This window comes from Fukomys damarensis, unplaced genomic scaffold (assembly GCF_012274545.1).
Source record: "Fukomys damarensis isolate Sample0158 unplaced genomic scaffold, DMR_v1.0_HiC HiC_scaffold_19, whole genome shotgun sequence".
In the NCBI taxonomy this organism is placed as follows: Eukaryota; Metazoa; Chordata; class Mammalia; order Rodentia; family Bathyergidae; genus Fukomys; species Fukomys damarensis.
The window spans coordinates 22,172,072-22,184,779 of NW_022900931.1; the positions used below are offsets into that span (position 1 = coordinate 22,172,072).

Below are 12,708 nucleotides of genomic sequence, written 5' to 3' on the forward strand. Positions count from 1 at the left end.
TGAGACAGGAAAATTGCTGTGAGTTCAAGGCCAGCTTGGAATACATAGAGAATCTATCTCAAAACAAAAAATAAACACAATCCCCCCCAAACCCAAAGAAACCATGTACATTTTTAAGTAAACAGAGTTCTAAGCCAGATTATATTTTTCCAATACTGGAGATTGAAGCCTGGGTCTTTGTACTGAGGTACATCCCTAACCTTATTTATTTATTTTGAGACAGGGTCTTGTAGGTTGTTTGGGCTGAGCACAGATTGGCCATCCCCTGCCTCAGCCTCCTAGACCACTGGCATTACAGGCATGCACCACCACGCCCAGCTCTAGGCCAAATTTATATAAAAATTATGATTGCTATTAAGGATACCTCCCCAAACACCGTAATTTTGCTTGTAATCCATACTTACCAGCTTTTTGAAAGGGAATATATCATACATTATTCTACAATATTCCATGGAAGACTCTACTGAACAAGTCCACAAGGATTTAGAGATGGGTGCCAAAGGAATGATGCCTTGGGTCCTATTCTTCACCAGCATATCAAACTCAACGTGCTGTCTGCAGGATTCTGCCATGTAAGGGCAGTGATCAACAACAAACACTGTTTTATGTGACTCAGAAAAAATCTTCATTTTGTTTTAACCTATACGAAGAAAAATACACTAGTCAAATGTTGATACATAACATTCACTCTCTTATTCCTAATGAATGTGTCTTTCGAAACCTCTTGATTTGATAGGAAACATGAACACCTTCAGAGAGAAAATATGTCCAACCTATGACAAGGTTTACGGGGGTCATGACCAGAAAACAGCTGTGTCGAGGCATGAGCTACACCGTACTTGGCTGCCACCTTTCCAGACACATGCAAAATCGGTCTTCTTCTTGCTTTTGAAAGAACTTAAAATTGTCAAAAAAAAAATTTTTTTTTTTACATATAGTTGTACTTGATTCCATTACACATTCGAAATGAAATAGTTTCTTTAAATACACTTTTGATGATTCTTGCTGACATCAATTACATATAAACTTCCAAGCCAGCATTTCTGGACTTCCCTCAAGAAAGAAAGAAAGAAAGAAAGAAAGCAAGCAAGCAAGCAAGCATTCCAAGACTTTTGAAAAATGCAAGTGAGATGGAGTGAAGAAAAATTAACAGCAAAGAGGGACAGCAAACGTAAAAACCAAAACATAACATCTCTAACATAACTGCATATTGGGTCTGAGCATTAGGATAAGGACCCCAAACTCACACTCTTCCCCTTAACTTTTGATACACGACATAATTTAGCATGTAGAACAGAAAAACTTAAGTTACTACCTTCACAGCGGTGAGGAGAAACTTTTAAAACTTTTCCTAATAAAATCAGAGCATATGGTACTCCCTTGCTTCCGCTAATAAAATCTTATTCCGAAGAGACAAATCCACATTCTACAAGCACATGGGAAGCAGAGCAAGTGTACATCAAAACGAACTGTCTTTTCATGATCCCGCTATTTTGTTCTGTTCTCAAAGGCATCTCCCCCTCATGCAAAACTCTCTTTAAGAAACCTTCTAGACGCACTTTGCTGTAGGGTGGGGGTGGAAAGTACAAGGTGAGTGGATAGGGAAGACCTCAGGATTGAGGTTCGCTTACTTTCGTGCCTGGTCCTGCAGTGAAAACGAACAGAGGCTGCCAGCCACAGCCTCTCTGGCAAAGGCTGCTGCCTGGGTGGGTGGGGAGAGTCAGCGCACAGTCAGGCGCGTCTGGTACCAAAGACAGAGTGCTAAGCTTTCCTCCCTCATCTCCCCGTACACAGGTCCTTCCCAGGTTTCCTAAAAGCAGGAGCGCGCGCGTGCGGGTGCACAAACACACTCGCACACTGGGGCTCGCGCGTGCGCAGGGCGCTCTTCGGCTGGGCCGCCGAGCGTCCCTTCCCCCGCGACGGGCTACCGTACCAGTCGCAGAACAGGAAGAGGGCGGAGCCAAAACGAAAAAAGATTCCTCCGCCTCTCGAGATTTTGTACCCGCTAATTTTCCCAATCACCCTTTGGGAAGAACGATCCGGGCGATCTGAGAGTCTTCCCCAAAGCCGAGTACCACCACACAGCACTGGCGACAACGGCCAAGGACCCCCTGGCGTAAGGCCCACCCAGCAGCCTCCCTGTCTCGGCCTCTGTTCCCGGGCCGGTTTCCCTGGGAAAAACACGCGAGACTTCGCGAGAGGCCGAACGAAAGCCGGGCAGTGCATACGGCGGGAGGGGCAGAGGGGGGCCCCGCCCCTAGCGGGAGGAAGTCTCGCGAGGCTGGGCCGCTCTGGGAGGCGAGCGGGAGGCGGTCAGCTGAGGCTAACCCCTGGCTGGGCGTGTGGCTGAGCCCAGCCGAGTCCGAGGCGGTCACCCTCGTGGCCGGGCACCGCGTCTGCTCGCTGAAGAGGCTGAACGAGGGTGCGGAGGCCCTTCCTTTGCGTGCACAGGCCCCGCTCGGCGAACGCTTTCGGTCCGCGTCGCCCCAGCTGACGGCTGTGAGGCACTGCGTGGAGCGAGTAAGTGGGAGAAATCCGGGGACGGAGCGGCAGTGGGGGCTCGGCCGCCTCCTACCCCAGTGCAGCCCCGGTGCCGGCCGCTCCCGGGAGCCGCACCTCCTCCCGCGGTCAGCGCGAGCTCCCTCTCCGGAACCGAGCTGCAGAGTCTCAGGAGCAGCCTGACCCTGAGGACACTCCTTCCGTGTTTGTTCTCTACCTGCCTTACCAACCCGAACCTCACCACGAAGGGTGGGCGAGGACGGACGCTGCTCAGTCTTCAGTTTACCCCTTTGCAGCATTTGACACGGAGAGCCATTCCGTCTTTCTTCAAACTGCCCTCCGCAAGGTATTTTTTTTCCTCCTGTTTTTCTTCTCTGATAATGACTTAAGTATCTGAGCTGCTACTCAGACTACGAGCCTAGGAATAGTCCTTGCAACATCCACCCTGCACAGGATCGTTTCATCTTTGACCAGAACCGTTGCAGTTGCCCAAACCCCACCCCAAATTGGTTTCCCTACCAGCATCGTTCTACAGAGTTTGCATTCTGAAATACTTGTTTTTATCTCCCCTCAAACTTTTTCAGTAACAGTGTTACTGACTGAATCAAGTTCTGATGTAAAGCATATCAGTCATTTTAGGACCTCTTACAGTCTGTCTCAATCACATTGTACATTTTTAGTAGTCATCTTGTTTCTTTCGCAAATAATCTGATCTCCAGCCATACCGGACTGTTTCCCAAATAATCTGATCTCCAGCCATACCAGACTGTTTCCCCAGACGTGCCCGGCATTTTCACAACTGTGCTTCGTAGGTGGCTATATCCACCTGTCCAGAGTACTTCCCTGTGTGTTTCACCAATTGTCAAAACCCAGCGCATAGGTGATTATCTTCTCAGACTCCTGCCAGTGACAATATTACAGCCGTGCCCAAAGCACTGGAGGTAGTCCTGCAGTATTTATTAGGATGTATTGTTTGCTTATTTAATTGTGTCTTCTGCCAGCTTAAACTTGAGCCTAGAGTCATGTCTTATTCATCTTTGAAACACAAGGTAGGCCAATGCTTGGCCTATAGCAAGCATTATATATCCATATATATTTATATTTATATATGTGTGTGTACATGTAAAAAAAAATTACCATAGGAATTTCTAGTCCCTTAAAAGCATAGACTTTCAGAACCAGATGGAACCCCATATATTAGTTTAACAGCCCTTATCTGTATTGAATACGAGCAACCTTGCACTCCTAACTCGTGTGCAACTAACTGTACTTTTAGTATTTGGGATTATATACAGCAGGAAAAAAAAAAGTCCCTTTAAATGATTTTGCATTGTAGGCTATAGGCAATGCTTTGTGTATGTGCATTCCTGCTGCACCTCACAGACTATAGCCTGTAGGTTAGAAATAATTGGTTTAGATTAGATAAGATCCTTCTTGAGTATTTGAAGATATGTATATGCAGTTTATATTTAGCCACAGTTCTAAGTGAACATGTGCAATTTTTTTTTTTAAGTCCTCCAGCGTCAGCTGGATGCGGAGGCGCTTGCCTGTAATCCCAGCACTGAGGGAGGCTGAGGTAGGAGCATCTCAGGTTCCAGTCCCACCTGGGCAACCCAGACCCTTTATACTAAAAGGGCTGCGGATGTAGCTCAGTGGTAGATCCCCCCAGGGTTCTTGATCTTCAATAATGGAAAAAAAAAAAAATAGAAATCCTCTGGGTTCTTCCAAATTCTACTCCTTGCAACTTTAAAAAATCCATCATCTCTAGAAAGCTACTTCATAAAGCTCTGGATACATGGCAGTCCACCATTTTTAAAGACTGAAAATTTCCAGTGCTCCTGTTATGTAAAGGTACAAGATCCCAATGATGAATGTAACTGTACCGTATACCTAAAATGTACCAATAAACTCAATGAGGAAAAAGAAAAAAGAAAATTTTCAGTGCTTTCAAATAGTGGTATGCCTGTATAAGATTTTTTTTTTTTTTTTTTTTTTTTGGTCAAACTGGGGTCCTTGAAGATGCTTATTTTTATGTGCAATATATGTGTACTCTTTCTCAACTTACTAAGGTTGTAAGCTTCTCTGAAAGACAGACTGTGCCTTTCATTTTTCTATTTTCATGTGTTGGTTGATATTGTTTACTAGTTAACATTAGAGGGACTTGCCTGGATAATACAATTTTTTAAACAAAACTAAACTGTTAACAACTAAAAACACATCTGTGCTGAGTTAGTAGTCACAACATTTTTCTGGGGGTCCAGCTAGCTATAGCATAGTGGATTTGTAGATAAAGGAAACACATGGTTCAAGGGACTTTAATTCCTTTAAAATTTTCTTAACTAAAATCTAAAACTAAACATCTGGCAGTTGCTGTCTTGGGTGGGCGGTGGGTTCTTTTTTATCCGCAGCGGAATGTTCTGAACCATCTGTCAGGAGTCTGACAAAATGGGTGGAGTGGGGCTATACAGGGGAAAAAATAAAAGCTTGTTTTACAAAGTTCTGTAATTTGGACCTACCTATAGAAAATTATGGAAGCATATTGTGACCATTTAAGACAGACATTATAAAAATAAGCAGATAAACTGAAAATACAGGTACTCCCCCCCACACACCGGAGTCTGTTTTTAAGAATTTGAAACCTAGAGTTTGGAAAACCATACTTCTCCTACTCCAGTTATTAGTCAGAAAGAGTAGGGGGGAGCATTTTTCAAAAATGATGGCAAAGTAAATTCATGCTATAAAATATTTTGAACTTTTTGTGTGTGGTTTCACATACAGGAAATGAACATGCAAATACTTAGAAACTGTGTCACGGGTTTTCTGAAATGTTAAAAAATTATGTTTTGAGTTACCTGTTGTTATAATTCCTTTTCCTGAATAGATAAGTCTTCATAGTTACAAAATAAATTTTACCTGTAGTTTATTTTGGTAGTTGTGTTTCTTTATGCAACCTAGAGAATGTTTTGTAAAGCAGATGTTAACAATTTTTTTTAAAGCCTAAGGATAATCATCCATTGCTTAACTAACTGATGCCTTGTTAAAAATAGTTGGCGGCGTTTTATTAGTTATATGAAAAAATATTTGAAATTTTGTTACCTTTAAAATTTTCTCCGTATACATTTCCATTTACGTCCTGTGGCTGGCTTGAAATGAAAATTTTTTTAATATCTTGGAGGTTTCATTCTGGGGTAGGGTCAGGAAAATTGCTTTGTTTTTCCATCCAGGGAGGTCAAGATCCTTTTCCTGTAGATGAAAGCAAATAGGGCCCTGGAGATCAAGTTTGGCTCAAGAATAAAATGCTAGACTGGGGATCAGAAGTTCTATTTCTGGTACTAGCTTGGCTCCGTCATTCAGCTCCATTTATTTGGAATCCCTGAATCTATTTTCTCATTTGTTAAAAGGGAATAACACTAGTTCTCATGCCTAAATGACAAAGTAAGAAAGCTACCACTGTTTTTGAATTAATCAAAATTATTACCTAGCACATTGATTTTTATTCTAGACTACTGTAAAGGGCTATTTAGGTTCAGTTAGGTTGGAGAGAAGGCTAAAAATAGGTCAAACAATTTTGGAGAAAAAGTGACTTGCTATATCACATAGCAGGAGTTTATTTTACAACTATTAAAATTGAGGCAGGGTGGGATCAATGAAGAAATAGGTAAATAGCCATTTTAATGAGGTTAAGATGGATCTTATCACAGTTTTAGTTGCATTTCTTTAATGGCTAATGATGTTGAGCATCTTTCCATGTCCTTATTCACCATCCATATATCTTGTTTTGTTTTGTTTTGTTTTTTGTGTTTTTGACACAGGGTCTCACTGTGTAGTTGAGACTGACCTGGAACTCACTATGTAGCCCAGGCTGGTCTTGAACTCACAGCGATCCTCCTGCCTCAGCTTCACGAGTGCTGGGATTACAGGCATGCATCATCACGCCCAATGGTATATCTTTTTAGTTAAGTGTTAAGGTCTTTTGCTCATTTAAAAACTTCAGTTATTATTGTTAGTTTTGAGAGATTTTTATATTCTAGGTGCAAGTCCTTTGTTGGATATTATGATTTGAAAACATTTTATCCCACTCTTTAGCTTGTCTTTTCAAACATCTTAGCAGTATTTATCCCTGAGCAAGTTTATTGTTGATGAAGTCCAGTTTATCAAATTTTTCTTTTTTTAGTCATGATTTTGGTATCTTTAAAAAATCTTTGCCTTACTCCAGGTTGTAAACATTATCTCCTAGTTTTTTCTTACATAAGTGTTATATCTTTTAATTTTACATTTAGATCTGTGGTGAATTTTGAGTTAATCTTTGTATAAAGGGTACAAATTGCATTGAGATAGGTTTTCTGGCATACAGATGTCCAGTTCTTTGTACACCATTTATTGACAGAATCTAATGTGTCTCCTCTAACTCTAACAGGTGCCTTTGCACCTGTCCAAAAATCACTGGGCCGGTTTCAGGATCTCTGTTCTGCCTATCACCACCACAACTGTCTTCACTACTGTGGCTTTAAGTCTTGAAAACTGGTAGTGTGATTTCTCCAACTTTATTTTCAGAGTTGCCTGTCTATTCTAGTTTCTTTAGGTTCCCATAGAAATTTTTAAATTGCCTTGTGAATTTCTGTAAAAAGTGCTGCTGAGTTCTGATTGGAAAGTGCATGAAATCTGTTAAGTAGGTCAGTTGTAGAAAACTCCAATCTCTATTATGTTGAGTCTCCAGTCTTTGAATTTAATGTTTCTTTATTTAGGGTCACTTTAGTTTCTTTCATTATCATTTCAGTTATCAGCATGCAAATCCTGGTTCAAAGGTCCTCTCTCTTTTTTTTTTGCTATTATAAATGTGTTTTTTGTTTGGGGAGTTTTTTGGTTTCCAGTTTTTCATTGCTAGTTTACAGAAAACAATTGGTGGGCGGAGGTTCAGTGGCCTGCCTTGCAAGCTCAAAGACCCGAGTTCAATCCCCGGTACCAAAAAAAAAAAAAGAAAAAAGAAAACAATTGGTTTGTGTGCTTGTATCTTACAGAATTGCTAAAATCATATATTATTATTTATAAGATTTTTCAAAAATTTGTTTCCAATTTATATCCCCTCTTCTTTCCTTCCTTCCTACCTTCCATCTTTCCTTCCTTTTTCTGTTACACTAGTATGTTGACTGGCAGTTGGGGCATCCTTTCCTAGTTCTAATTTTAGTGGGAAAGTATTTAATCTTCCATCAAGTGAGTGTTTGCTGTAGGTTTTTTGTAACTGCCCCAAGAAAGTTTGAGGAAATTCTAGTCCAGGTTTTCAGAAAGTTTTTATGAAAGGATGTTGAATTTTTCCTAGTGGACCAGTTGTTAACAATCAAGTATTTTTTCTTCTTTGGACTACAGTGATATGGAGGCAGACATGTATTCAGGGATAAACCCCACTTGGTCATGATGTTTTGTTTTGTTTTTTTAATTTATGGCCAAATATGAGTTGCTAATATTTTCTTGATTTTTTTTTTTTTTTTTGCATTTATACTCATAAGAGATAGCGGTCTGTGATTTTTTTTTTTCTTGTATTGCCTTTGTGTGGTTTTGGTATCAATGCTGATACCATTTTATAAGTTTGAAAATACTGTATTCCTTTTTATTGAATAAATTGTGTAATTCTGATTTTATTTCCTTTATAATATACTTTAGAATCTGCCTTTGAAACTATCTGAGTATGGAGACTTTTTGTAGAATTTTTTAACTGCAAACTCAATTTCTTTAATAATTATAGGGTTATTATGGGACTATAATAGTTAAATAGGACTTTAGTAGTTAACCCCAATAAATACAATGAATATCTATAGGACTATTAATAATTATCTATTCTTGTGTGACTTTATGTGGTTTTGGGATTTTGAAGAATTCATTTAAGTTACTCACTTCATGTGTGTGGGATTTTTTTACTGTATACCCTTATGCTTTGGATGAAGTAGGGATATGCAGTGTTATCCTGTCTTTTATTCCTGACGTTGGTAATTTAAGTCTTTTTTCCTCCCTTGGTCATTTTTGTTACAGATGTACAAACTTTATTGATCTTTTTACAGAACTAGCTTTTGATTTCATTGGGTTGTCTGTTGCTTTCCTGTTTTTAATTTTGTGGATGTTATTTTGCTGTTCCTTATCATTATTATTTATTTCCATTTACTTTGGGTTTATCTCACCGTTAATTTCTAAGGGTTGATGCTCAGGTAAATGATTTGATATTTTTCTAATTTTCTAGTATATAGCTTTTAATGCTATGGATTTTATTCATGCCAAAATTTTTGAGATCTTGTATTTTCACATTTATATCAAAATGTCTTACAATTGCCAGAAGTTTCCTTTTTTGAGACATAGTTTATTTAGAAGTTTCTTGTTTAACTTCCAGATTTTGAAGGTTTTATCATCTTTCTGTTATCTGTTTTAGCCTAATTCTAATATGACCAGAGAACATAATTTGCATGGTTACAATCCTTACAGATTTGTTAATGTTTCTTTATAATCTATCCTAGTGAGTGAATATTCCATGTACACTTCAAAATAATGTGTCTAATAGTCCCTCCTTACCTGTGGGAAATATGTACCAAGAACCCCTGTGCCTGAAACTGCAAATATATTTATATTATGTTCTTTCCTGTACATATCTATTTGGCTCATGATTTTAGAGGTCTCAGCCCATAGTTGGCTGGCTCCATTGCTTTTAGGCCTGTGGCAAGGCAGAATATCATGGCAAGGAGTACATTGTAGGGCATAGCTGCTCATCTCCTGGCAGCAAAGAGAGGAAGAGCCTGGACACAGAGTGTACCCTTCAAGGGCACAACCCCAGTGACCTGCTTCCTCCAGCCAAGCCCACCTCCTAAAGTTTCCACCACCTCCTAACAGCTCTCCTGAGCAATCACCTCCCAGAGGCCTCACCTCTGAATACTACTGAATTAAGGACAAACCCTTCACACAGGAATTTTGGGGGGAGACATTTAATGCCAAACCATACCAGGATTGGAAAAAAAGTATTTAATGCTTTTGGTTTTTGTTTATTCGGTGGTACAGGGATTGAACCCAGGGCCTCACATACACAAAAGCATGCACTCCATCCCTGAGCCACTCCTCAAGATTCCTCTTCCATTTTAACTAAGCACTTATTGCATACTGTGCCTGTAACTTCTGTGTAGTTAGGTATGACAGTAATGCAAGTACACATTTCTTTCTCCATCACAATTCTGCAGAGAGAACATTCATTTTTATTGCAGATCTTAGCCACCTATGCATATAATTAAATAAGGATTACTTGAACTATAGCACTGCAATACTGTGACACTCAATCTGATAATTTAGTGATACTGTCACTAGCAGGTGGGTGGCTACCCAGCATGGGCACACTGGACAAAGCGTTGATTCATGACCTGAGCAGGAACGGGTCAAGATTTCAACACACTGCTTACAATGGTGTGTAACTTTAAACTTATGAATTGTTTATTTCTAGGTTTTCCATTTAATATTTTTGGATCACAGTTGCTTATAACTGAAACCATGGGAAGTGAAACCATAGACAAAGGGAGGCTGCTGTATTGTGCTATTACTGGTTTTAGCATTTCATAAGTGCCAGTTCAATTACTGTAGTTGATGGTGTTAATTTCATCTATATCCTTGTTGGTTTTCTGTGTACAAGTTCTATGAATTACTAAGAAAGTAGTGTTGACATTTTTAGCAGAAAGTGTGGATGTGTCTGCTGATCCTTTTAGTTTTTGCTTCTGTATTTGAAGCTCTCTAGCCAGATGAATGTACATTTAGGATTCTTAGGTCCTCTTGCTAAAATGGTCCTTTTATCTTTATGTAATACTCCTGTTTCCAGTAATTTTCACTGAGGTCTACTTTTTCTAGTATTTATGTAGCCACTCCAGCTTTAACAACAACAAAAAACTTTATTGAGATACATAATTCAAACTATTCACCTATTCAAAGTGTAAAATTTTATGGGTTTTAATGTATTCCCAGAGTTGTACAGTCTCCACTGAAATAAATTTTAGGACATGTTTATCACTCCATAAAGAAGTCATAGGCTGTTAATCACTTCCCATCCCCTTGCTTCTTCTCAACCTTCCTACCCCCTGCCACACCTCAGCCCTAGACATTCACTAAGCTGTTTTCAGATTCTGTGGCTTTAATATAAATGGCATTATATAACATGTGGTCATCATCTGTGACTGGCTTCTGTGACTTAGCCTAATTTATCAGTTATCATCTGTGTGGTTGCATCAAGACATTATTCCTCCTCTTTTCTGTCAAAAATTCCACTGTTTTATTTATTCATGAATCATTTGAGTGGTGTTTGAGTTAATTCTTTGCACATTGTGAATAATGTTTTCATTTTCTAGTTGTGTACTTATGAGTGAAATGGTTGGGTCACACGTTTAACCTTTTGAGAAACTACCACACTGTTTTCCAAAGCTGCTGCACCACCCTGGTGCACACCTTGGTGTTACACACCTGTAATCCCAGCACTTTTAGAGGCTGAGGCAGGAAGATCACAGGTTCAAGCCCAGGCTGGGCAACTTAAGTCACTTGTGGAGACATTGCCTTGATATTTAAGAGAGGATAGGTGGGGGCTAGGGATATAGCAAAGGCTTTGGCTTCAAATCCCAGTACTGCAAAGTGACTGGATTATATTGCAAAGTTCTGTCTTTGCAAAGTTCGTTTATTTATAGTTCTATACTGTAGTTTTAACTTCTGTAGACCTGCCTTGAGGCCTAGGGATTTTATTTTTTGAGAAAATCCTAAAGAAAGGGTGGCTCATCAAAGGTTAGGTAAAATTTAGTAGAAAGAGGAAAAAAAAAATCAAGGAGGGTTTCAGAAAATTATAAGTTCTTTCAAGTCCTTTATTTATTTGTTTGTTTATTTATTTTTGGTGCTGGCGATTGAACTTGGAACCTTGCACTTGCAAGGCAGGCAGTAGCACCACTGAGCTAAATCCCCAGCTCAAGGCCTTATTTTAAAATTGGCCTTTTGAAAGGGGGTAAAGGGAGGCTAGGGGTATGGGGAAAAAACAAGAACCAAGATACATCTTGTAAAGGTACAAGATCCCAATGATAAATGTAACTGTATTGTTTAATTTAAATGTACCAATAAACTCAATAGAAAAAAAAAATTGAAATTTTGAGGTCTCCAAATACCAAAACAAGAAGTTCACTATGGTCTATGGAGTTTTTTCCTGGCATCTCTGTTCTGTTCCCTGGGTTTACATATCTGCTTTTATACCAGGGCCATGCTGGCTATTTTGGTTACTATGGCCCTGTAGTATGTGTTGAAATCAGGAGTTTTGAGCCTCCATCTTGGCTTTTTGCTCAAAATTCTGTTGCCTACTTGGATTTGTTCTTACATGCTTCCATATGGATTGCAGGATTGTTTTTCCTAATTCTGTGAAGAATGTCATTGGTATGTTGGTAGGGATTAGGTTGAATATGTACATCATTTTGGAATTATGGACTTACAGTTTTAAGTCTTTGCATCCATGTACATGGTAGAGTTTTCCTTCTTGAACTTTTCAGTATCTTTCACCAGTGTTCTATGATTTTCATTGTAAAGGTCTTTTACTTCTTTAGTTAAATATATATCGTGTGTGTGTCTGTTGTGAATAGGATTAATTTCATGATTTCTTTCTCAGCAAATTCATACTAGATGTATGGAAGAGCTACTCATTTTTGTATCCTGGTGAGTTTATCGGTTTCTATAGTCTTCTGTGCTTTCTTTTTTGTTGTTGTGTCTTTTTTCAGATTTTGGTAATACAGTAATGCTTGCGGTGAGTGAACAATCAAGAAGCATATCTGTGTTTACATGAAGTTAAAATAAAGCAGTATGCTGACTTTGTTTGGAGTCTTGATTTTAATTTTAATTACAGGTATTCCTTTAGAAATGAGTTGCACAATTGAGAAGGCACTTGCTGATGCTAAAGCCCTTGTTGAAAGACTGCGAGATCATGACGATGCAGCAGAATCTCTAATTGAGCAAACCACAGCTCTTAACAAGCGAGTGGAAGCAATGAAGCAGGTTTGGTTTTTCTCATTGATTCCATTTAACAAAAGCAGTCACCATCCTTTATGTATTGTTTGAATTGTAAACTACTGCTAGATTGGGAATTTATAAAAGTTCTCTTAAGATTTTAAGTAACTTCACTTGTACATTTTACTTTAGGATATAATTTTGTCATGTTCAGGTGGCATATATATA

At 39.1% G+C, this 12,708-nt stretch overlaps 2 protein-coding genes across 7 annotated transcripts in view; one reads left to right on the top strand and one right to left on the bottom strand.

Annotated features, from left to right (window-relative positions):
• The window catches only part of Ints13 (integrator complex subunit 13), a 34,204-nt gene extending 32,072 nt beyond the window's left edge, over positions 1–2,132 (bottom strand). For 2 of the 3 annotated variants that reach the window (XM_033766297.1, XM_010615006.3), the window contains exons 1-2: positions 1,632–2,130; positions 405–640 (exon numbers count right to left, since the gene is read on the bottom strand). In XM_033766297.1, coding sequence (XP_033622188.1) covers positions 405–629 — 225 coding nt within the window. In that variant the 5' untranslated portion in view covers positions 630–640; positions 1,632–2,130. Of the gene's footprint in view, positions 1–404; positions 641–1,631 lie in introns of all 3 variants that reach the window. The other variant, XM_010614999.3, reaches the window with a different exon arrangement.
• A 30-nt stretch (positions 2,133–2,162) lies between these two features.
• The window catches only part of Fgfr1op2 (FGFR1 oncogene partner 2), a 23,652-nt gene continuing 13,106 nt past the window's right edge, over positions 2,163–12,708 (top strand). For 3 of the 4 annotated variants that reach the window (XM_010615013.3, XM_010615025.3, XM_033766298.1), the window contains exons 1-2: positions 2,163–2,845; positions 12,380–12,528. In XM_010615013.3, coding sequence (XP_010613315.1) covers positions 12,394–12,528 — 135 coding nt within the window. In that variant the 5' untranslated portion in view covers positions 2,163–2,845; positions 12,380–12,393. The remainder of the gene's footprint in view (positions 2,846–12,379; positions 12,529–12,708) is intronic. The other variant, XM_010615019.3, reaches the window with a different exon arrangement.